At 47.3% G+C, this 24993-nt stretch overlaps 1 protein-coding gene and 1 pseudogene across 3 annotated transcripts; one reads left to right on the top strand and one right to left on the bottom strand.

Moving 5' to 3' along the window:
* Positions 1-3747, bottom strand: part of LOC139335236 (tubulin alpha chain-like) — a 14799-nt pseudogene extending 11052 nt beyond the window's left edge.
* Positions 2375-24993, top strand: LOC139335307 (monocarboxylate transporter 1-like). 3 transcript variants are annotated; one of them, XM_070968853.1, is made up of 5 exons: positions 2375-2527; positions 14404-14729; positions 21624-21767; positions 21881-22696; positions 22931-24993. In XM_070968853.1, the coding sequence occupies exons 2-5, from the start codon at positions 14513-14515 to the stop codon at positions 23218-23220; spliced, it is 1467 nt and encodes a 488-aa protein (XP_070824954.1). In that variant the 5' UTR covers positions 2375-2527; positions 14404-14512; the 3' UTR covers positions 23221-24993. The 3 variants fall into 3 exon arrangements, with proteins under 3 accessions (XP_070824954.1, XP_070824955.1, XP_070824956.1); XM_070968854.1 differs by having other exon boundaries at positions 2382-2539; XM_070968855.1 differs by lacking the exon at positions 2375-2527 and adding an exon at positions 9020-9039.

Genomic DNA, 24993 nt, shown 5'->3' with positions numbered 1-24993 from the left:
GGGGAAGGTCCGATTACATTAACTGTTAGAGGGTCAAGAGCATGTGATTTCTCCTGTTAGTGGAGAATGTTGGACGCTAATTCAATGAGCTGCTTTAGCTTGAGAGTGGTTCATTGTGGGCCGCGTAACGATGTTAGAAAAATTAGATCCAAGTTCATGTTCACTTGAAAGAAAAACATCTTTCACATTCTTGTGGAAGTTAGGAAGCGCCGATGAGCACTTTGTTTTGCTCTGGCTGTGAGTTCTGAGACGTACCTACAGAATATGTACTGACAGTAAACACATACTCTGCTCCTGGAGGTACGGAGGGAGCAGGATGTGAAGGAGGGCTTCACTGTTCCCACAGCTGTGGTGCACTGAAGTAATGTCTTCAACAGGAGTGCAGCACAAAATTCTCGACCCTGTTCATAGGAATTCTCTGTGGACCCCTCCCCACACCCACGCTTATTCATTCCTATCTTTGTGGGCCCTCCTCACATAAGGAGGTCCCCCTTCCACCCAAGTCCTCCTCCGCTGGTCTTCAAACCAGATTAGATTTGACCATCGTGTCCCGTCTCTTTCTGCGACACACCCAGTCTCGAGCTCCTCCGTTCACACGATGATTGTCCAGCTTGCTGAGGAGGGAGGGGGGAGAGCAGGATTTCAACACTGTTTTTGACAATCCTGACATGACATGCGGGCGTGGACGCACTAAAGGAAAGCTCTGCATAACAACGCAATGTCCTCCTTTTATTCAGTCCCACGTTCCTCCTCGATCCTGAGATGTGTAGTTGTTTCTCTTGTTATTGTCCATGTTCAGTGATGATGGAGCCCCTTCACTGGACAGCAGGGCAGCATGCACTTCAATGTTTTATTAAAAGGTGGAGGCAGGGATTCTGGATAAAGACTGTTGATCTTTGCACTCAGCAGCTCAGAAAGTAAAATATTTCATACCAAGCTGGTAACATCTCCCATGTTTTTTGCATTTCATTTACATTTACAGAGTGAAGGCTGTGCACAAAAACACACCCAATAATGCACAAACACACTGATGGTAGTAAGTTAAAAAGGTTTTTATTGCTGGAACTACAATAAGGGCAAAAGAACTTTCTTCTGATTTGCTAACTTTGCAAAGTTACCCAACATCTCGCCCATTAGTGAGTCATAAGGTATGCATGCACTGCCCATAACTTCATTAACTTATTAATAACTCCACATCAAAGTCAGGCCAGTTACCACAAAGTCATGTTCTGAGCATGCAGCGATCCCACTGTCTCATATTCCCTAACACACAAACACACACACACAGGATTTACTGGCCCGTCATCCTGTGTTTACTCCTTCACAGAACATCTGTTTTTCATCTGGCCTCATTCAGCTGGGCCTCTTTTCCAGAAACTAGAATAAGAGAATACATGGAGCGATGTTAAATGATAGCTAATGATTTTACTTCCACCACAAACACCAGAGTTTTTCAGCACACACACAGAGAACGGACAGCAAATTATCATTACCTAATATTATTAATATTCTTATAGAACAGTGCAAATATGCAAACTAATGCAAAACAAACTAAAGTTTCACAAAGCTGTGGCACTGGATTGCATGATACTGTACAGATGACGTCCACAGTCGTGCTTTGATGGAAGTAAAACAGTGGAAGGTGTGATGAGGCGGCATCATATGAGCCAGGTGGTGATTCGCTGCTTCCTGTCAGCAACCTAAGAAGAACTTTTAAACATGATTCATTGGGAAAAGAATATTTGTCTACCCAACAGAACATAAAACAGCTGCTGTGTTAATAACAGATTGATCATTTAAATCATTTTTCATTCAAAAATGCCTGAAACATTTCATGGTTTCATCCTCTGAAATCAGACATTTTGCTGCTTTCCCTCCTTCCCTGTCTCACCTTAAACTCTGGATAATTGTGATTATAATGCAGAATATATGAATCGATCAGAAAATAACCAGCAGATGAATTCATAATGAAATCAAGCTGAGAATCAGCTTCACTTCAACAAACTCCAAGAGAAAAATGCTTAGACGTGCACACGAGTGGTAATGATTTAATCGGAATAGCACCAATAGTACATATACTCAGAAATCAGATGACATACTGTGAAGGTTATCATTCGATGTACTTGGAGCACTGTATTCAGACAAAGGGGACGTTTCCCGTTTATCAGCACTGACTTCCTCTAATTTTACTCACGTAATATTTAAAGTGTCTGACTTTTATTGTATTTTACTTAAACATCTAAATACTTCTTCTCCACATCTTACAGCAGCTCTCATACTGAGCACCGTACAGCTAAACCGCGCGTGCCTCTCCCCTTCTAGGCGCACGTGCGCTGTGTCAGATTCTTCCACAGTCGTGCGCATGCGCGCTGGCCCGACTGTTACCATCACCATCCCAGAAGTTGTCCAGTCTCTGGTACCCCGAGCTGCTGGCGGATCAGCGTGTAGCTCACTGTCGAGAGCACGGACACCCGGGAAGACCCTCAGGCGCTCGGACCCGAACCTCCACCGGACACAACCGACCGCGGTGAGTGAGCGCGTGAAGGCTGGACCGACCGAGCGCCCGCGCGGAGGCTCGAGACAAAGAGGCTGCTGAATAAAACGGCTCTTTGATTTCTTCTAGCATCTGAACTTGGTCCGAATGAGCCGCCGAGTTGTAAACGAGCCAGCGCCGCTCCGACAGTAGCTGCGTGCGCGGACCCGGTTCATCCTCCCCGTTTCCGCTATCGCTATTATTACCTTTCATTACATCAGCGCGCACGCATGATTTAAAGAACTGTTTAACGGTGTTTTACACGGCGGAGGCGAGCCACCTCACGTCAGATGCGGTCACCGTGGCGTGATGCCGCCGCCGGTTTTCACATTCCTCTGTGAAGTGAGTCCGGCTGTCCCTGTCCGCATCCGACCGGCCGCGGCTGTCCGGACTGACAGCGCGTCGCTCAGGGTCACTCACCGCGGCCGGCACGCAGCCAACAGACGGACACACACACACACACACACACACACACACACACACACACACACACACACACACACACACGGTGATCAGCGGCTCTGGTTTCCACTCGGTGCAGCGGTGCATGCCACCGCGGCCTCTAATGCGTTCTCCATTCGGCGCAGAGCTGAGTTTGACCTGGCGGCTCTCTGCGGGTCAGAGCTCAATGGAAAGATCACACGACAGCCACACGCGCTGCCTCCCATTCAGCCCCATTGTCCCCAAACAGCGCGAGCGGCCTGGTGCGTGGTCACAGTTGTGTAACGGGGGTGGTGGTGGTGGTGGTGGTGGTGGTGGGGTTTCTCTAATTGTAGAGCAAAGCATCATTTGTAGATGGCAGAGTCCGTTTTTTGACCTTCTTCACATGTAACGATGTTATGTAATAGACTGGGGGTTAATAAGGCTCCAGTTGCTGCCCCAAAACCATCATACCCAGCTGCAGTTTGCTTTGTGCTTTCACAGTCAGGACATGTTGCTGACTCTCAGGCTCTTTGTGCAGTCTTTACTGTTTTGACTTGTCGCTGATGAAGATACATCAGGAAGAGTTCAAATGCTTCTGGACACAAGCGAAGGCCGCCCTCACCCGTGCTGACCTGTTGCTTTTCCAGCTCACTGCTGTTTGCTGGCAGGCATCCATAAATCTGTGAGTGTGGGCCGTGGTTGGAGCTGTACCATCTGGAATTCATGATGGGAGAAGCAGGTTTAAGACGGGATGTGCGGGAGGTGGATGCGTTGGGTGGAGGGTTGTACATTTTTGAATGAATGTAAGACATGTGACAAAAAATATAGTTAATACTGAGAAATGCTGGTTGAGCCATTCCAGGCAATGAAGAAGCATCCCAGAGGTGACTTTTTGCTCTGTTCTCCAGAAAATACACTCCTAGCCTGTGTTTTACACAGGAACATCACAGAGCATCCAGCAAGCTTTCAAAATAAAACATCCTGTGCGGACTTCCAATCTTACATGAGCAATAAATAATTAAAATAGACCCAAAAAATGTAGCTAGGTAGCCTATTTATGGTGGAAGCACAGACATCAAGGAAAAAATGACCAAACGCTACCAGAAGTGGAGGGTTTTGTCCGATTTTAGTTGTGGATTTTTACTTTTAAAGCATTTTTCTCAGTGTTTTTGACATGGTTATCGAGGCCACATTGTTAAATAGTGACAGGAGTCTGCACAGGATGTTTTATTCTGAAAAGTGAGCAGATTCTCTGCGCTGTTCCTGTTTCTGACTCCCTGTCTGGCTCGAAACAGCCTAGTTTCCAGATTCCACATCTGGTGGAACCACAAGCATCGTCTGCAATGGCTGCGATCAGTTTTTGAGTCTATTTTTGAGGCAGGAACAGCTCAAAGGATCCGGTCAGTTTTCAGAATAAAATGCAGACTTTAGTTTTCCGTTTCATTTTTGTTTGTTTTGATGCCATATTCACAGGGTGTTTTATTTTGAAAAATTGACCGTATTCTCTATGCTGTCCATTTCTAACTTCCTGCCTGGCTCGACATGCTCCGTGCAGCTCGACATGGCTTCCATCAAAAACAAACCAGCTGCGCATTTGCAGCAGATAGTCACTGCTGGGATGTTTCTGAAGCGCACTGCGTCTCCAGATTCCACATCTGGGGGAACCGAAAGCTGAAGCAGAACCAGATGTGGGGCCAGCTCATGTCTGAAGGTGTTCGCCTCGGCCGGGCCTCATTTATTCCTTCAGTCACAGCCTTTTAAATCCCAAAAGTAACCAACCACACCTCAGCATTTCACTCATTAAGGTGGGCCTGGAGAAGAGCTGTCAAACCACAGTTTTACCTGAATGAGTGGTTGCATCGTGGACTTAAACACCTGCTGTGCGTTGAGGCGGACGTGTCTGACCATATGTGCACGCCACTGGGCGTAGGATTATAGCAGAGTCCCAGAGAAGGATATGTGGGGCGGCGTTCGCGTTAGTTCATGCCTGTGAGGTTTAAGTGGTACTTAGCGCTAAGCTGGCGAGTGTTACACAGGCATTTAGCTGCAAAGAGAAACATTTCTAATGCTCAGTAATGAGACTTTGATAGTTTAAGTAGTCTTGTTTGAGGCATTACAGCCAACAGAAGCAGAGTGAGTGCCGTTCCTCTGTCTCTTATTCATTCGTGAAATACAGTTTAGGTTTGAAAAAAAAAAAATCACAGTCATGATGACTGGAAGCAATGAAAAGACCCCCCACCCCCCTTCCTTCCCTTCCCACTCATCACAGGTTTTCTAAGAGCGGCCTCAGTATCCTGTCTTTCATCTGCACCACTTGCAGACTTGAGGAAGTCCAGCGGGACGGACAGAAAGAGACAAAGCATCTTTAATTATTGCTGTGACAGTCTTCACCCTGGAGCTGAACCCTGTGATGACTGGGTCAGCCAGCCAGTCAGTCAGAATCAGTAGAAACTTTGGAAAATTTGTGTATTCGTTGTTGAATCTGTCATATTTCATCTGAGAGACTGTTGGGATTCAGGTAACTCAAGCCCCTCCACACACTTCGGTAAAGGGAGCGTTTGTTGCCGCAGGATGAATGGCCTCATTGATAACTCCTCCAGGAGTTGTCCCGCTTTGCTGGTACCCACACACACACAAACAGACACACACACTCACACACACACACAAATCCAGCCACACTGTGAAGTCTGCTTCTCATTAAGTGAAAACTACTTGCCCTTGAACTTCCAGGAGCAACTGACCCCTCGCTAAGCCCCACCCCCCTCGGTTACTGTTGCTAGGCCTGTCCATCGCTGTGGCCCCGCACGGGACATACGCAGATCACAGCGATAACGATATGGTGACATCATAGCTATGATAATTGCTCATAATTTCCAGTCATGTTTGAGACAATCCTTCTTGAATCAAAGGCCATCCCCGGGTAGCTAATTATGCTAACATTAGCAACATAAGCTGGTTGAAGACACTGTCTGCAGCCGAGCGTTTAGTTTCCAGTTGTGAAAGGGATCCTGAATATGCACTTGATGACTGCATGCGCGATATCATGCTAACTGAAGCTAAAGCTACTTGTTCCAGGCAGAATATAAGCGTCCGCATCCGTTGAGGGTTCATGTGGAGGATGTGGATGAAGACGCAGTGTTGTTCTTGTATTGCATCATGGATCCAGTTAGTATTACGAGAAACAGCGTGAGATCAGACTGTTTTTTCATCGTAAAGTCATCCTGTTTGTCTCTTTAGACTGTATTTCTTTCGCAGGTGAGCAGAGGTGCTAATGCTAACCTGGACATTAGCATAGCAGTACCCACACAATGGGCTAACACTGTACTACAGTGAATGAGGTGCACAGTATTTGGCTAATCATAGTCATCAGTCTTGACATCATGCTGTTCTTGTTGATTGGATTTGGAAAGACACCACCTTTCAAACTCTTTAAAGACAGATTATCTGTCCCCATGCGCACCTCTGCAGCACGTCCGCCCTCATGTTTGCTAATGTGTGACGGGACAAACGCTGTTCAGGGAGCGGTCCGTCACATTTCACACCACAGTCTGTGCAAAATGAATAAATTCTCACCTTTTGTGCTGAATGTCACGTCCTCTTTTTAAACAAGTTTGTCTTGTTCTGTGAACTGCTTCTAAATTCAGATTCACTGTACAAGCCCAAAACTCACACATGACGTCAGCAGCCCCCATGCATGTTTAAAGAAGGCTTAAAGACGTCACTGTGGGTCCTCTGAGTTCTGGATGAAACACACCCATGTGTACAGTCAGGGGGAAATGTAGACTGATATGGGATCGACAGTCTGAGCTTTGTTCGGGGGTGAGGGCTTCAGTGGTCATGGGTTAACTGTACAGGCATGGGGTGGGGGGGCGGCGCTGGTGTGTGTCCGCATTTGAATGCATTTTTTGATTTTGTGAAGGGGCCTTGTTCAAGCTAAAATGGTGCATTAACTGAGTTATCCGGTTGCACTGAAATGTCGACAGTGTAAACGGTTGTGAGACACCAGTTTGATTGACAGGTGATCTTTGCGCTCAGCACCAGTTTGTCGTGAACGACGCAGGGACACACCATCCTTTCATAGTCCGGGTTTTGGAGGAACATCATTAAATTTATTTCAGCATCATAACTTGAGTTATGGCGGAGTCGCTGCCTTCCTGATCTCTCCTGGCACACACGCCGCTGCACCATCACGTATGAGGGCTTGTAGAAAAAAATTAAACGAGCTGAGTGCATGCAAGCGTGAGTTTGCATGTGCGCCCTATTTTTTGTGTGACCTGAAAAGAGGTCGCATGAATGTGCATAATGAGACCAGCAGTGAAGATGCTGCTCCACTGTACTGTGGGCACAGTGTGCACATTGTTTGCTCACCATAGAAAAAAGAGGAACTTGAATGTTATGGTGCAGTCCAGCATCCTGTTTGATTTGTGTTTTCCCATTAGTAGAACTGTAGATATGATCTATCTTTGCAAATGACTGATTATTTTTGAATGCTGTTCTGTTCAAAGTCACATTTCCTGTTGCAACAAACGGCTTCTTTCATGATTGTAATGAGATGCGGGTCCATTATTGGATCTATAAAATGTAATAATGTAATGCTTTGTCTGTTCTACACTCCAGAATGCAAAGATATTTAGGTTGTTATCACATAAGAGAACAAAAAATGAACAAATCCTCACAGTTTTGAAGCTGAATGCCTGGTGTTCATGCATTCTGTCAGTGGATTAATTGACTAATTAGCTGATTATATCAGCTGTAGGTCTCAGTGTTTACAGGTGAACCATGGAGGAGGCACCATGTTAATGCATTCAGAGCCTTTTCCTGAGGGGTTCACGTCCAGGCTAGAGGAGGCCTGGATGCAGCGTTACTCCTGCAGTCATCACATTCCTCCTCAGCACAGGAAGGCCGTGCTGCAGCAGAGGTCAGGACCCGGTCTTTACAACACTGCCGGGTCACTTAGCATTGATGTGTGGGTCACCACCGCGGGGCTTGTTTCTGTCAGTAGACGCAGTCTGAACACGGTGTTGATCAGCAGCACATCAAGTTATTCATTTTTCCCTTTTCAAATTGTGGAGCAAATCAAAGGTTTAGTGATGGCAAGAGAAAGAAATGGACTGTTTGTGAGAGCATGCAAGTGTGTGTGTGTGTGTGTGTGTGTGTGTGTGTGTGTGTGTGTGTGTGTGTGTGTGTGTGTGTGTGTGTGTGTGTGTGTGTGTGTGTGTGTGTTAGGGATGTCACAGGGGGAAGCGCGCTGACGCAAACTGCCCTGTGAGCAACTAGAGAAAGACAGCAAGTGTCTGCCGGCCTCACTGTCTGGCCCTGGACGACCTGTCATCGCACATCTCACTCTCCTCTAAAGCCGCAGTGTTGGAGCGTTGTGACATTTCACTGGATTTAATGAACACCCTGCAAAATTTAAAGAGCGCTCAGTTGTTTGGGAGGAATTTTAAGTTATGATTTCCCATCTGGCGTAAAATTCTTCGCTCTGTTTGTGACTGTTGGAGGTTTTGTGTCACTCGCTCGCTCACCTGTGATATTTTCTGCTGAATAAATACAGACACACTCACCGTCTGCGTGGATTTCTGTGGTCTGACGAGTCGGAGTTCTCGTTCGCTGCACAGAATCCAACCAGACGTGTCGTACGCTAACAACGGGCCAACTCTGAGATATTTTGTGAGTGTTTGGGTTCCTGTCGGTGTGTCAGCAGCTCTTTGGCTGCCAGCGCCGATGTGTGGTAACTGACACCGTGAGAGGAGACAAGTATGGAGGAAGTGGGAGGGCTTGTATGCTTCTGCACATTACTGGGTGCACTGTTTGGTTTCTGGTGTCATCCACTTGACTGTTTGTTGGTCCTAACTGCTACACACATCTGCGTTTGTTGACTGTAGTCAGAAGTCTCTGGCTGGCTGCAGAAAATGTGGGGAAATGGTGATTATCACTCCCAAAAAAGACATCTCAGAAATGTTGCACGTCATTAAAAGTTATTGCGAAACTGTAATGAGCGTTTGGCTTTCCTGCCGTCTGCTCAGTGATAACTCTCTCTGAGTTGGAGCTTGTGTCTCTCTGGGTTGAAGCCTCTAACTCTGGTGAGTCACTTCTTTCTTTTCCGATGTTGCAGCGATCATTTAATCATGGTGAGCCTCTCGCAGCTCATCGTGACTGTGCAGTCTGCAGCGTTTCAGGTGCTCTTCAGGTGTCTGGGGATTCATCTGCGTGCAAAAGACTTCATGTCGAGCAAGATAATTATTAATAAGGCCAAATTATTTTTATGCATGTTAAACTGGACTGTGTTGGCCTGAATACGGCTTCCTTATCAGGAACTGTTGATTGCACAATGCTCATTGCACACATCTGTTTTATTGTGTGTAGTAATGTAGCCCATGAGGCGTGATGTGCGTCATGTTTGCGCTCTGCAGACTAACAGAGATGTGTTCACACTTTTACCTCTTGAGCTTCAGCAGTCTGAAAGTGGAGCTAACACCAACTGTACCACAACCACAGGCTTACCCAAACCAACATGCAGGTTAAAGGCATGTTTGGGTATTTATATATTTGTACTAGTGCTGTCAAAAATATCGCGTTATTAACACAAATCAATTTTAACGGCGTCATTTTTTTATCGCGAGATTAACGCTCTTTGTGGCCTAGTGAACTTGTTGTTTTTTATAAGCTGTGGCCACTGCTAAAAACATAAGGAAAAACTACAGGATCCGATTGTAAACCAGAAATAAAACAATGGGCGCGCCTCATGCACGTGTTTGGTCTTGTCTGCTCGCTAGCTGTAAAAGAGTAGGCGAGCGGTTTGTGTGGATGTCGATGTGCGAAACGCCGAAATGGATGCGAACAAGATTCTGAATGGAAAGTTTAGTTTCAAAAAGTTGTCAGATGGGTCGACTGACAAGACCAAAGTTATCTGTGTGTTGTCGGTGTGAACTGAGTTATCACCGCAGCACATCCAGTCTGAAATCCCACTTGATGGCCAAACACACGGCGAATGCGAATTCTCCGCCGCCTCCTTGTCAAAACCAGGCGACAATGGACGGCTTTCCACAGAGGCATGTGGATGCTGTCATGTTCAAAGGAAACTAAAGAAAGGAAAGTTTAAGCCATGGTTTAACTGCACTATAGGCTGAGTCCTAGTTTACAATGATGTGACCTTTGTAACTTTATCTTGTGTCACCCTGTTTTGATCCCTTAGAAAGGCTTGTTGAAGGGCTTTTTTGTAAACAAGAATAATACAAGTATTTATTTTTTTGTCATCTGTTTATTCCATCCATCCATTATCTATACCGCCTATCCCTTTCGGGGTTGCGGGGGGCTGGAGCCTATCCCAGCTACAATGGGCGAGAGGCGGGGTACACCCTGAACCGGTCGCCAGCCAATTGCAGGGCCACATGTAATGACAAACACGCATTCACACTCACACCTACGGACAATTTAGAGTCATCAATTAACCTAATGAGCATGTTTTTGGTCTGTGGGAGGAAGCCGGAGTACCCGGAGAGAACCCACGCATGCACGGGAAGAACATGCAAACTTCACACAGAAAGGCCCCGCCTGACCCGGGGATCGAACCGGCAACCTTCTTGCTGTGAGGCACGCGCACTACCTGCTGCACCACCGTGCAGCCTCATCTGTTTATTGACAGTGTTAAATTGTCTGAGATTTGATTCATTCAAATGTGAATGACTGCTCAAAGTGAGAATGTTAGTGTGAAATAAAACACTAAACGTTGTTTTCAATAAAAAACATTTGCACAAAGCGAGCCGATCCACTTTTCCATGTTGATAGCAGCATTAAAATGATAATTCAAGGGACATTTAGAATTGATGAAAATGTGCGATTAATTTGCGATTGATCACGAGTTAACTTTGACAGTAACTTACCTTTGACAGAAATGTTCTCCATTTTCCCATGAATTTGCTAATGTTCACTCAGGTTTAAGGTCTGGTTTCATCAACCAACTCCTAAAAAGTATGCAGGGTTTCTAGCTGCCTGTTTTAGTGGATCTGTGCATTGACTGAAAGAAACTCAGACCCTGCTAATGTCAGAAAACAACGTACGCTCTGTGGAAATGTCATATGAACCTGCTGAGAACAGAGACGCCACAACACACAGCAAATACCCATAATTAATAAGCAGGGCTGCTGTTTAGACAGACGTTGGGGTGGGGGAAAAATCAGACTTTTTCAAACTGGTTTTCCACCCAAAGGTAGCGCCAGTCTTTTCACAATTTGCATAAAATTTGCTAAAGAAAATGCAAATGAGTGCCAGTTTTCATTCACTGCTGTTACACTGATGTTAAGTGTCGGGTGGTGCGAAGTCTCCCGTCGGGTGTCGTTAAACAGCTGCAGAAGAAGTGACGACAACAGGATGATGAAAAGATTGGCAGTCAGATCTCCAGCAGTCAAAAACTGTGTGCACAGTGTGATGGAAATGCTCCATCAGTGTCTGTTTCTGTCCCCATCACTCCACACAGATCTGATGTTTTTGTCTCTTCGGTAACGACTGACGTTCAGTCACAAGCTTCGTGTGCATCATGATTTATTCACTGAGTTTGCATGCTTGCTGATGAGCTATCAGAGTGAAGACGAGACGCGAAACATCCTGAGGCTGAATCCACCAGGCGTCACACAGCTGGGATAGCCAGTTTTCTGGGGGAAACCCTGATCCATGATGGCGCTTTCATTTGGTGCAGCACTAGCTTACCAGCACATCTTGTTTGCTGCAGTCGGCTGCAGCTTTATGTAATAGGAGTTGTGGTCAGAGTCATGGGACATCCAGTCTGTGTGCAGGTTGGAAAGAACTAAACATGGAGCTAAAAGCTGCCTGGAGATGGTTGATCATTCTCAGTGGGATTTTACTGTTTACTACCGAAAACCCTTTCATATTAAACATTAAGATAAATCAGTGTTCACAGTAAAGACTTGGCTGAGTGGTTTTTATGGTGTCCTGGAATGAACTGAAACTTCCAGGAAGGAAGGCGATAACTGAAAGTTCAACATCAACAGAGTCACTGGAAAATGTTGACCTTTTTAACACTTTAGATTTGTCTCACTGTGCGACTGTTTGACTGGAGACAAATAAACTGTAGCAGGGCAGAAGTAGGATCAGGCAATCTTTTTTTGTGAGTTGCCTGCCTCATAATGTGGGTCAGTTAGTAAATGTAATGTGATTCATTCTTAGTTAGACAAGGGGCAGGATGAGGCATCTCAACGGCATTTGTTTGACAGAAAATCCAAAGTATTTGATAGAAGTACAGCAGTACATGTACATACGACGCAGCAGAGGAGGCTTTCCTGTGCTAACACAGCCAGCTGGGCTTGTGTTGCAGCATGAAGTGTGGAGCCAACGTTGGCTCTGGCTGTGAGAGACGACACAAAAAACCACGTTTCCCACATCCAGCCCACTATTCTGGTTATTTAAGTGACTTCAAATGAGGCTTAATGTTCTCTTAACTGCCCTGTAACAGTAAATACGCCAACATTGCTCCAACATGTGGGTCTACAATAAATGCTGCTTGCCACATTAGCTGCAGAACGTGCTAACGCCAAACTCAACTGGCTATTCAGCACAATAAACAGTGAAGCTTGAAGGTTGAAGTTGGTACCGAGCCATCCTCGAGCTTCGGTCTTGAGGTGAATCCTGCTTTGTATTGGTCCACAAAGCAAAAAGATTAGCATGAAAATAACGTTTCCATCAATTTTACCCCACTGGGTCTCCTCTTCCTTGATGTTGTGGTAGATGAAGACCTAATAACTCGTAATATTACCCTTCACTTCATGTTACCAGAGCTGGCATTAGAGCCTGGAAAACAGCAGTTCCTGGATGTAACTCCAGTTCTATGAGTACATGTGCAGCTTTCTACCTGCAGCCACAGTAAAGCACATCATTTTTAATATGCTGAAACATTAATCACGGTCGTGAGGGTATTGCGAAAACCATGTTGTGGCGGAATGTGACGATGTCGATGTCGAAACCAGTGAGCCGCCCTGTTTGTGCGAGGCTCTAACTGGCTTGTGTCTGTCCTTGTAATTGGTTGTAAACATTGTTCTTTTGGGTGAAGAGACAGGGAAGTGAAGACAGTGAAGCAGCGCGTACTGTTTGGACTCCGTGCGACCGGAGACGAGTTAACCAGTTACTGTGCGAGGCTGACCGTGTAATGATTGGTGGAGCATGGCTGTTTACAGCGTGTTCCAGACTAAATGTCACGCAGGGTTGGACACTTGACCGGGCTCTTATCCTCTGTCAGTGTATTAAAAGATGCAATAATTCAGTTTACACCCCAAACTAAATGGTCTTTTTGTCCCTCTGCCTGCGTTGCTCAGCATCACTGTAGAGGTTTAGTGTGAAGAGCCCGTGTGGACCGCAGGTTTGTGTCTTAGAGTCCATGTAAGGTCAATGGCCCAAACAGGAGCAGAGTAGATGTCTGAGCCGGGCCATAAATAGCTCAGTTATGTGCCGCCTAAAAGGAACACAGGACGTTTCGATGGATGCGTTCATTGAAGAAGCTCTGGGATTTCCAGCTGCTTTTGTAACTGTCAGTAAAATATGTAATCAAGAGGCGCAGTTGGTTCAGGCGTTTAACGGTTTGGTCACGAGGCTGCGAGCTGAGGCTGAGCCGCCAGTCCTCAGGCTTCATTTAGCAGATCAGTTTGTTTTCTTCAGGGCTTGTTTGTTATTTTTAGCTAAGAGTCTACAAATTAAATGCAGCTTCCTGGGAGCCTTTTTGTAAGCGTGTAATCAGAGATGTGTGTTTTCGAGCAGTGTGAATAAGTTTGCTGAAGTCATTAGAGTGACAGAACAGGTTCATCAGGCCGTTGAGAGGGTTATCCAACGCTGGCAGGTATTTTGTTACATGGCGCAATTACAGGCAAATTTCACCTTTTGTTAGAGGAGAAATGATGCAAGATACTCTTGAGATCTACAGAAAGCTACAGCAGCTGTTTTCATTCATCCTTTTTCTTTGCGTTTCTTTGTCTCGTGGCAGTCAGCTGAACATCTTTGGGCGGTTTAGCAGCTTTGCATGCAGCCTTCCTGCAGCCATCGTAACAGTACAGGCTGTAGTTTGGTATGAAGTCAAAGGCAGATGCTTGCACTGGTTAAAACGGCAGAAGACCTTCGTGATTTAAAGTTTAGCAGTTTCATCGGCTCCCGTCTTCAAGAGAAAATCAGCATTTTGCACCACAGTTCTCATGGTCTGATCTTTGTGTTTTGGCCTCTCAGATAAAGAAAGAGCTTGTCTGCTGCTGGTATGTTGGCATGCGGCCACGCTCTTATGCTCTTTCTTTGGTGTTTTTCTGTTTTCTGTTTGTATCGTCTCCACTGCTGCACTCCTGTTCTCCTTCACTCCCTCCTCATTTCTCTTGCATCTGACAGTCAATGAGATAAAACGCAGGAAAGGATGAAGTGTGCTGATTCTTACCAGCTCTCTTCGGTTTCTCCCACAGGTTTTGAGTCCTGATCCAGTCCACCTGCTCCGGCTTTTCTTCTCCTCTGAAACGAGCTGTCCTCCAGCATTTGACTTCGTCTCCGTCTTCCTCTTCCTCGTGAGCAGACATGCCTCCAGCGCTGGGTGGTCCTGCGGGGTACACCCCACCTGAGGGTGGCTGGGGCTGGGCGGTGGTCGTGGGGGCCTTCATCTCCATCGGCTTCTCCTACGCCTTCCCCAAGTCCATCACTGTGTTCTTCAAAGAGATAGAGGTCATCTTCAATGCCACGCCCAGTCAGGTGTCGTGGATCTCCTCCATCATGCTGGCTGTCATGTATGCTGGAGGTGAGTGGTTTTTATTCTTATTGCTGTACTGCATGTTAATGTGAGTAACACGGCTGAAGAACACTTTAGATTTGGAAATCTGTGCATATTTCTGTCGTTTTCAAGGGTCAAGTTAGTTGTCTGGACCCTAATCTGTAGAAAATAATCAAACTTTATGTTCCACACAGCAGGCAGAGTTGATATATTAAGAAGAAGGTTCTTTATTGTCACATACAGTCAGGACAGCGTAGAGACATTTGATCCATCCCTGGGGAGGAATAGGGGGCCACTGTGCGGCGCCTTGGGACCACCTCCGGCTCTACATGTTGCCTTAGCCAAGAGCACTGACACGAGCGTCTCCTAAAATATAGAGCCCCCAGAGGAAAGCCCATGCAAGCTCCACACAGAGAGGCCGTGCCCCAGCCGGGGATTGAACCCACGACCTTCTCGCTGTGAGGCGACAGCGCTAACCGCTGTGAGCCTCTGCCAGCTACTGTGAACTGGTGGTTACTGGTTCCATTTCTCTGAATTGCTGCCCATATTGTCTGATTTGTTCAATACACGTGCCAACAGCATCGTAAACGCATGTCATAAATTAAAATAAAGGGATTTTAATGTCTCTGCAAACACTGAAAAGCTGTGAGAAGATGAAATTTAAGCTTAAGCATCTCCGCCGCCTTCTGCTGTGAAGGATTGAACGCTGTGAGCGACATCAGCAGATCCTCAGTCTCCTGAACGATGAGAAAAGGTCTGAAGAGCAGCTCGCAGATGGATCCCACAGTAACAACGACGCCACGACAAACTCAGGCTGTATCAGGCTGTTTGCTTTAAACACGTGAGAAAGTGGAAGAATGATTTCTGAGAAGCAGTGAAGGAGTTTCCTGCGGTGGACTGTGCGCTCTGCAGGCTTGTGTTTGTCCTGCATGAGTTCAGGCTGATATTTAAGGTTGTCTCTCGTATCTTAAGCTTCTTCCTGTCAGGACTTTTTGGTTTCCTTTGACGCTCTGCCTTTCTATCGTTCACTGAAGCAAAACAAACACAAGCCTCCGTCTTTCCTCCCTCTCCTCTTGCACTCTCGGTTCCTCATCTCTCTGCTCGGTCGCAGCTTGAATAACACTTAATGCTGAAGGGAGGCAGCAGACATTAAGAGAAATGGATGCTGTGGAGCGCTTCCAAGAGCGATATGAAAACAAGCACGAGAACATATTCGTTTCGCTGAAATCCAACTGAAGCTGCTGCAGAAAAACAAGACAAGTCACCCGCTGAATTAATGACTAAGCTAATGTCTGTAACAGGGTTTGCAGCATCAACAACACGAGTAAAACACAATAATACAAAGGAGAAGAGCAAGGCGCTGAGAGGAAAGGCCTCAGAGACACAGACTGTCCTCAATGTGAGGGAGGGAATCTCATTTGACTGGTTTTTAATGTGCAATAAGATGAATATTTTAACTTTAACAGTTTGCATTGTTGGTTATTCCCCCAGTTTCCCTACATCACGACTAAAAGTCTACAGCCATGCTAGCATCTCTGTGAGGTCCTTTGAGCTAAACGCTAACGTCAACAGCAGCATGAAGCGCTCATTAGAGCTGCAGCCTGTTAATTGATTTCACTATCTTTATTATGCTTTTTAAGGCGTAAACAAAGACCGCTTGGACGATAGAAACAGCACACTGTGGCCACAAGATATAAACATCACAGAGACGAGAGACGCGGTCATGAACTGAAGTCTTTGGCAAATTGAAATCAGATCAAAACTAATGCTGTAACTAATGTGAACCTGCTGGTGGCGCTAGAGGAAGAGTCAGAGGATCAGCAGCAGTCACATCTGCTGTCCTTCTAGTTATTATTGAGATGTTTCAGGACTGAAGTGGTGGACCGCCACCGCCGCCCCAGAACTTTCTGCCCGGTCTCGGTCTCAGAGGGGGGGTCTACTTGTGCTTTTAAAATCCTTTGAAAACAGCCAGCTCTTGCACTCGGTGACCCTTTTATTTGTACCTCTGTCACAAAAGCCTTTACGAAAGCGAAAGACTCAGTGTCAGCTTAGGTGTGGTTTCGGATCAGGTTTTTGTGTCTCGGTACACAAAGCCTCTCCTTATTCAGACACTCTCTCTTTGCCCCCCCCTCCCCAGTTTATTTAACCAGCATACCCCACATTCAAGGCACCATCGTCGCCTTTTCTTCCTCACTTCAGATCCCTGCGTGTAAAAATGGTGTCTGCTGCCTCCACTCATTCGCCCTCCTCAGAGCTGCCAGCCTGCAGCCTTTCTGTCGCTTCGTGGGTTTGGGGGAGGAAACCGAGGGGAGGAGTCAGATTGCGTAACAGGACCCAGATGTTGGAGTAGTGTGTTTTTTTCTCTAAGGTTTTATTTTCCTTCCTTGTTTCACAACTCGGCCAAATCACCAGTTCATGACATCATCGGGCCTGCTCGTACAGCACCAAAACCGGAGCGTAGATTACCACGACTGTTACTCACTGGGTACACATGAGGCAGTACACGTACACACTCTGACTTCCACAGAACACACACGCGTTTCTTCACCGTGGCTGGATGACATCATCAAGACAGAGGAAGAGGATGTGAGCGGGCGTCTGATTCTTCATCTCTGATCCAGTTTCAGTGCAGGAAACTGCAGCAGGATGACTTTTAGCTGCCAGTGTAGTCATCGCCGTAGCAACAGAAACACGGGATGAACATAAAAGAGGAAGGAAATGCAGCAAAAGAAAGAAACGACGTGCCAGAGCTCTGAGCGACTGAGTTTTGCACAAGCGCCGCACATTTAAACATTTCCAGCTTTCGGCTCGCGGCCCCTTTCTGCCGCCAGAGACACAGTTTTAACACAGTTTCCTGTTCATTCATTCATTCATTCATTCATTCATTCATTCATTCATTCAATCAGACTCAGCTCTCTCTCTCATGGCCGGTCGCCCAGGTGCATCAACGGCCGCCAACGTATATCTGGCATTTTTTATTTTTTATCTTTATCTTATCAGAGCGGCGCCATCTGCGATCGATTAGCCAGCAGCCAGTCGCCCCCCTCGCTCTGCGCCCCCCGAGCACAATCCCACATGTTCTGCAGAGAAGCAGACGTTCTCCTGTAGGTGCGCTGACTGCAGGGCGACCTCTCCTGTTTGGTAGGAGCTTTTGAGGTTGATGACATGCAGCTCACCTGCTGTTGTGAAAGTTTGTGGTTGTTTCAGTGGTGGAAAGTGAACTCAGTAGATCAACTGAAGTGCTGTGCTCGGTGCTCGCGCTTTGCAGATGTTTGGCGTCCACTGAGGATGCAGTAATGGGCTGACGTTAACGTGAGCTCATGGCTGCTTTGGTAACAGGACCTCACTTCTATCAGTGGTCTCACTCTGTACTCAAGTTTAGGTTTAGAAATGAATATGATTCACAGTGTTTTTTTGAATGAACGTTCACATGCCGACCCTCCCGGCCTCTCAGCCGGAGTGCCTGTCTCTGAGGAGCTGTCTGAATCCGAGAAAAATAAGCAGGGGTCTTCCTCTCAGCGGCGAATCACTGACGAATCACTGGCGCCGAGAGCCAGATGTAAACGTCTGCTTGCAGTGGAGATTTAAATTTGGTGTATTAAATCAAGCTCTTTGTGAAAGCTCACTATAAACAGGATGCTGCATCATATTGTTTTATTTAGCACGCATAAACGCTTTCGTGGGACCTGTCAAAAAAGGCTAATTATTGCATTTGGAAGGAAAAAACAGCTGCAGCGAGCAATAAGTTAGTAGTTTTGTGAGTGAAGTGAATTTCTTTAGCACCACCCTCTCAGATGAGCTGAAATACGACGGTAACCTCCAGGATCGACCGAAGATGGTCAGAGAGACATAAACTGAATAAAAAGAGGCTGAAATTATGGAAATGCTTCCTTTCTTTGGTCCGGTCACTCAGTCGTCGCTGAGCGCTCCTGAACTTTTCAGCTTCGTCGTATTTGATGGGTTTTTTTCTTTGTTTTTCTTGAGAAATCTGGTTCCAATTTCGGTTCTTTGGCCAAAGTTTCTACAGAGACGAACTCGAGGTATGACTGTCAGAGAGGTCGTATATATCGACTTCCCTTCTGATCTCGTGTGGGCGGGAAAAGAGCCTGAAGAAAGACAGATGTGTGTGTGAGTGCACAGCAGCCTCCTTTAATGCGACGAGGGTTCGGGCTCGCAGGAGTTTGCTGTGATTGAGCGTGAAGTTGTTCTGGAGAGGGACGCCGCCAGTTCAGTGAATGACTGGAAAAACACAATAACATGGAAGTACTGTTTAAACAGCAAGTCCCAGCTGTAAATCCCAGTTTACAACATGGACGCATACCGTCCACCCAGCGGGCACTTTATTATAAAACTGTAAGATGTAAGACAGTTTAATTCTGCCATGAAGTCCACTTTCTGAGTCTACAGCTGCCTTTAACATGAGATCTGTGCTCAGAAATGTTTTTATCTCTCGTTAGCCTCGTTTAGCTCGACCTCCAAACAAAAACCTGCATGTGAGTGTTTGAGGCGGCTGCAGATCAGCTCCACACTCCCTTAAAAAGTGTTTGTGAGTTGTTCAATTAGAGGAAACTTCACGAACAACAAATTCTGAATTGTTGGTAGAGTCGGTCTGTGTGTTGTGCCGCAGCACCGGCTGCTGTGTGTCTGGATGAATGATCTGCCTCGTTAACAGCAGATGTTGTGGTGTGTTTATGCTGAGCTGTGTGAACCGTCTCTTGGCTCCAGCTTCAGCTTCAGCTTCAGCCTCAGACAGATGTGAGCGTGGTATCGATCTTCTCCTCCGTGAGCCGTTCCTTCCTTTAAAGGCTCGTGCGGGCGGACGGATGTTGGTCTCTTTAATGTGATCGGTAGAGAAATGTGAAGCATTGAACTGTCGGGGCAAATCCGATCAGCTGCTGCTCCCGTCCATCTTCTGTTCTGTTTGGTTTCATCACCAGCTGCTGCTCTTCCTCTTCCACCTGAATCTGAACATGCACAAACTTCCCAAAGGAAGACGAGCAGCATCGGCTCTTTGAGTTATAGGATAAGATCTAGTTCACGTCCATCCTGGGCAGCGAGCATCAGACGCGTCTCTGCTAAGCTGAGCCTCCATGGGTGGATGCTGCGTCAGTGTTCGGCTGAGGAAAGGTCTCCTCCGCCCCGAGTTGTTCTTTCTTTCAGGGCGAGTGAGCGATGGAGGGAGGGGGGGTCGTTTATATAATATCTGTGAGAACACTACTCACTGCCCTCTTTGTGCTTTGCCAGACGCCAACAAAGACTGTCACTCCTGATTTATTTATGTGTGCGTGAGTGTTGAGCGGACGCCGCTGCATCGCCTCAGCTTACCGTGGAGCTCCAGAGAGCTCAGAAGAAACGCCGCAGCCTGGCGTGTACGATGCGTGTCCCGGTGGGCCTCTGACTCGGCTTCTTTTAACGTGGAAACCCACCGTGACGGGCTTTGTGCCGGCCGGTCGGACCCTCAGGGGCAGACACAACACAGAACCCGGGTGTCTGAGAGAGGTATTCAGCGTCCAGAGTGCCGCCAGCCATGTGGTCAGCTGCCAAGTTTCAAGGGCAAAGCTGCCATGGCACCGGCTCGCAGATCATTCATATTTCATAACTTTATTTGGGTCTACCTCTGAGGTGTTCGCTGTGTCGGCTTCTCAGTTTTTCATGATTTATTCCAATCATGTTGTGAGAATAGTGAGAAAATACTTGTGTTACTGTGAGGGCTGACAGAGGCTGGAGGACGTGATTCGGCCTGAAGTGGCCTTACAGTAGCTTTGATTTATGCTGATTCACGACAACACGGTGAAGAACGTCGTTTTGGGCTTTGGGAAACGCCGCTTTCTGACATTTTATAGACCACACAACTAATCAATCAATGGAGAAAATAACCCACAGTTAAAATCAATCAATCAAAGCTTTATTTGAGCCTCAAGGGGACAATGATGTATTGTTATCGTCCAAGAAACTGAATGCAGATTCAAAATATATTCACTTTACGATGATGTGAAACAGAGGAAAGCAGAAAATTCTCATTTCAGAGGCTTTTGGGCTTTTTTCATTGGACGGATTGAACGCATTGTCATCTGTGGACGGGCTGATGGACTAACTGTAATTAATGGACTAATTGTGTGGGCTGTACACTTGATGTTCAGCACTTTGGCCTGAGGAGGGATCTCCTCCCTCTCTCTGAGGAGCTGCTGTGGAGACGCTGCAGGCCTTTACTTTGCATTCACATCCAGCAGAGTCGCTGTCAGCCTCCAACCATGAGAGGGTCCATTCAGAGAGGCTGGCACGCAAGCCCAGACACGTGGGACACCCTGACTCTCCTCCTCTGCTCCCCTCTGCTCTCCTCCTCTGCTCTACTCATCTCTTCTGTCCTCATCTGTCCTCTTCTTTCTTGTCTTCTCTTCTCTCTTCTCTTCTCCTCTCCTCTCCCTCCTCTCCATACATTTTATCTCCTGCTCTTCATCACTCTCTCATTGACCTGTGCCCTGCTCCTCCTTGCACTGCCTGGCTCCCTCACCCTTTCATTCTCACCTCCCCTTTTCCCTCCCTCCTCTCCTCCCTTCTTCATATAACATCCATGCAACCGCTGCCGTTACACAACCGGCCTCAGTGATTTTTGCCACCACAGCGCCGCCTGTTGGTGAACAGTGAACATGGTGAGCTGATGCAATCACAGTGTGCATTGCTCTAATGCCGTTCATCAGACTTGTGTCTTTGCTGCTGTTTTTACCTCCATAAATCACGTTAAGAAAGAAAATCCTCAAATTCTCACATGTGAGAAGCTGCAACTGGCAGATATTTGGCAGTTTTACTGAAGACAAATTAATGATCAATCAGCTGATCGTTTCCTTTCAGTAATGCATGAACACCTTCTGTGAATTTGCTGTTTGCTCATTTATCAGTTTCCCTTCTGTTCTTTCTCTCCAGGTCCAATCAGCAGCATCCTTGTCAACAAATTTGGCAGTCGACCAATCATCATTGTCGGCGGCTGTCTGGCAGGGTCGGGATTGGTCGCTGCCTCCTTCTGCAACACTGTGGAGCAGCTCTACTTCTTCATAGGAGTAGTGGGAGGTCAGTGTTTTACCAGCTGTTTGTGTCGCTGCTCAAATCTCACTGAAAGCTCTCGTGTTTGCGTCACACGTCGCTTTAAAGCCGTTCCTTCTTCCCACCTCTTCTCCCTCCAGGTCTGGGCCTGGCGTTCAACTTGAATCCCGCCCTCACTATGATCGGTAAATACTTCTACAAGCGTCGGCCTATCGCCAACGGCATCGCCATGGCAGGCAGCCCCGTGTTTCTGTCCACGCTGGCTCCTCTCAACTCCTGGCTGTACGACGAGTTTGGGTGGAGAGGCAGCTTCCTCATCCTCGGAGGACTTCTGCTCAACTGCTGTGTGGCCGGCTCCCTCATGCGCCCCATTGGACCCAAACCTCAGCCCGCCAAGCCCGACCCTGAGGCGGACGCGAGCAAGGCGGTCGATTCGCCGCAGCCCCAGCCGAAGAAGACCGTCCTGCAGACCATCAACTCCTTCATCGACCTGACGCTGTTCAAACACCGCGGCTTCCTGCTGTACCTCAGCGGCAACGTGGTCATGTTCTTCGGCCTCTTTGCGCCGCTTGTCTTCCTCTCCAATTACGCCAAGAGCAAGGAAATCAGCAAGGAGAAGGCGGCCTTCCTGCTGTCAGTGCTGGCGTTCGTGGACATGTTCGCCCGGCCCTCCATGGGCATGCTGGCCAACACCAAGTGGGTCCGGCCCAGAATTCAGTACTTCTTCGCCGCTGCTGTCCTCTACAACGGAGTGTGTCACGTGCTGGCGCCGCTGTCAGTCAACTACACTGGATTTGTGGTCTACGCCATCTTCTTCGGGTTTGCTTTTGGCTGGCTGAGCTCGGTGCTGTTCGAGACGCTGATGGATCTGGTGGGCGCCACGAGGTTCTCCTCAGCCGTGGGTCTGGTCACCATCGTGGAGTGCGGGCCGGTGCTGCTGGGCCCGCCGCTAACAGGTACGACATCCATCTTTTCTCTCTGTAATTCTCAGCGTTGACGGCTCATGTTAGCTCTTGTGTCAGATCAGCGCTCGTATCAGAGGATATCCTGAGTTCAGGTGTTGGAATCAGTATCAGGAGAGTAAAAGTCATGTTTATGATCTGGCACCAGATCATAAAATATCCAATATATTGATCCAGACCACGATTTGAAGGTGAAATGTTCAGTCCCGCCTCTCTGCGCTCCTCCAGGTCAGTTCTACAACTACTACCACCACTACGACTACACCTACATCTCCTCTGGCTTCATCCTCATCACCGCGGGCATCATGCTCTTTGTGGGAATGGGCATCAACTACCGCCTGCTGGATCGAGAGAGGAAGGAGGAGGAGAGAAGGGAGAGGGAGGAGCCCAAGGAGGAGCGCACCGCCATGCTGGCGCCTCCCTCCCCGTCAAAGTCGGGCGAGGGGGCGGAGGAGAACAATGTGCCGGCCGCCGTCACGCTGGATGAAGTGGCCAAGATGGACGAGGACACGGTGTAGATCTGGACTTGGGAGGCGCGCGCACACCGCAGCACAGTTATTATTCCACATTATAGCGAGATAACCCGACCCCGAAGCCATAGAACACAAACCGAGACCGCCGCCGCCGCCACCGAGACGACCGCCAAGTCCGTCAGGCAGCGTTTCACTTCAGCGCTGAGACCTCCAGGTTTTGGTATTTGACGTGCCTTCGGTAAACTCAAGTCCTCCAGGCGCACGCACACACACACACACACACACACACACACACACACTACTTGTATAAACACCAGATAGACGTACAACAGACAGAATGACTGTATGCTACAAATCCAGTGAACGAATGAGGACTTCACTCTCAGGGTCTTGAGCTGCCGTAAAGGTTCAGAGCCACACACACGCACACACACACACACACACACACACACACACACACACACACACACACACACGGCCTCAAGTATCATTGTTTTCAGTAGAGATCTTTCCTCACACACATTCGTGCACACACGCGTCGCTTCACTCCTCAAGGGCTGGACGCGATCGACTGCATCTCGCTGTCGGCTCAGTAGATCTGTTCTCGTGCTCGCTTCGAGCGTGGAGGCGTTTCCGTGTTTTCAGCAGAGCAGAAGAACATAAAAAAAAGAAAATTTTGGGGAAAAAAAGAAATATTTTTTAATGTCATTAGCTTTAGTTTTTAACCCTTTATTCAACGATATAAGGCACAAAAAACAAAGACAGAGGACAGGAAAGACGGTGGAGAGGTCAGAGGTCAAAGAGCCTGAAGGTCACAGCAGCGGCAGTGTGCTAACGGCGTGCTAGCGTGTAAACACGCCTTCGCTTCACAGCTCGTCATGCACAGCCGCGTCGATAAAGACGCTCGCTCTCCTCCGCCCTGCAGGTCCGCCCTGCTGTGCAGACCGCTCGCAGTATTAAATGACACCACCCGCCCGTTTGGGGGCGACGAGAGGCTGCGATTGGTTGACCGAGTGTGCGTGTGTGCTGTGACCTTCCCGCCCGCGGGGCCCGAACAGGAATAATCTCACTCTGAATCGCACAGAATCCTTTAATCCCTTTGGACTCGCAGTTCCCTCGTGGTGTTTTTTAATTGTGAATAACACATTGTAGTTTACAGATATATCAGCCAACCTTTGTAACTGAAGAGAGATCTATTTTAGCTCACTGTTTAAGGACAATCCGACGACACGTAATCTTTTTAGCAGCTTTTGATGTGTGTGGATGAGCGCGTGTGAGAGACCGTGTGCGTGTCCGTTGAAACTGTGACCAGGTTTAATCTGAACTGCGTCGACTCGTCCTGCAGTTTCTCTCTGAACTGTGGAGAATGTGTCATATCAGAGCCGCCATGTTTTCCAAAATCCATCGCAGATACTCAGTGATCAATGCGCGATTGATCGCTGCGTGGCTTCACTGCAGACGGCTCTTTGTGTCCAGACGGCATGAGCCTGGAGAAACTTTCCTTTTTTTCGCTTCTGGGAAAAAAATGGAGGTTTTCAACAATTGACTATTTAGTACACATTTAACTTGTATTCACCTTTTTTTTTTTACATGTAGATTGTAAAGGATTTACTTTAAACAATATTGGTTATATAGTGTTTGTTTTTGTCAGCAAACGTCCTGAAAAGACCAAAGCTAACAATGAATTGCCGTGTGAAGTAGCCTGATGTACAGCAGTGTACCTCTTCTCCCCCTCGCTTATCAATTCACTACTTTCTGTATAATGATAGCTTGAATATTTTCTCTTTAGAGAGAAGTAAACTGACATTTCAGACCGTC

The sequence above is a fragment of the Chaetodon trifascialis genome, chromosome 8, assembly GCF_039877785.1.
Source record: "Chaetodon trifascialis isolate fChaTrf1 chromosome 8, fChaTrf1.hap1, whole genome shotgun sequence".
Taxonomy (NCBI): Eukaryota; Metazoa; Chordata; class Actinopteri; order Chaetodontiformes; family Chaetodontidae; genus Chaetodon; species Chaetodon trifascialis.
This window is presented reverse-complemented; position numbering and strand designations above follow the sequence as displayed.

Coding starts and splice junctions, on each gene's coding strand:
- LOC139335307 (XM_070968853.1), top strand. CDS start 14,513: ATGCCTCCAGCGCTGGGTGGTCCTGCGGGGTACACCCCACCTGAGGGT. Junction 14,730..21,623: donor GGCTGTCATGTATGCTGGAG/GTGAGTGGTTTT, acceptor CTTTCTCTCCAG/GTCCAATCAGCAGCATCCTT. Junction 21,768..21,880: donor CTTCATAGGAGTAGTGGGAG/GTCAGTGTTTTA, acceptor TTCTCCCTCCAG/GTCTGGGCCTGGCGTTCAAC.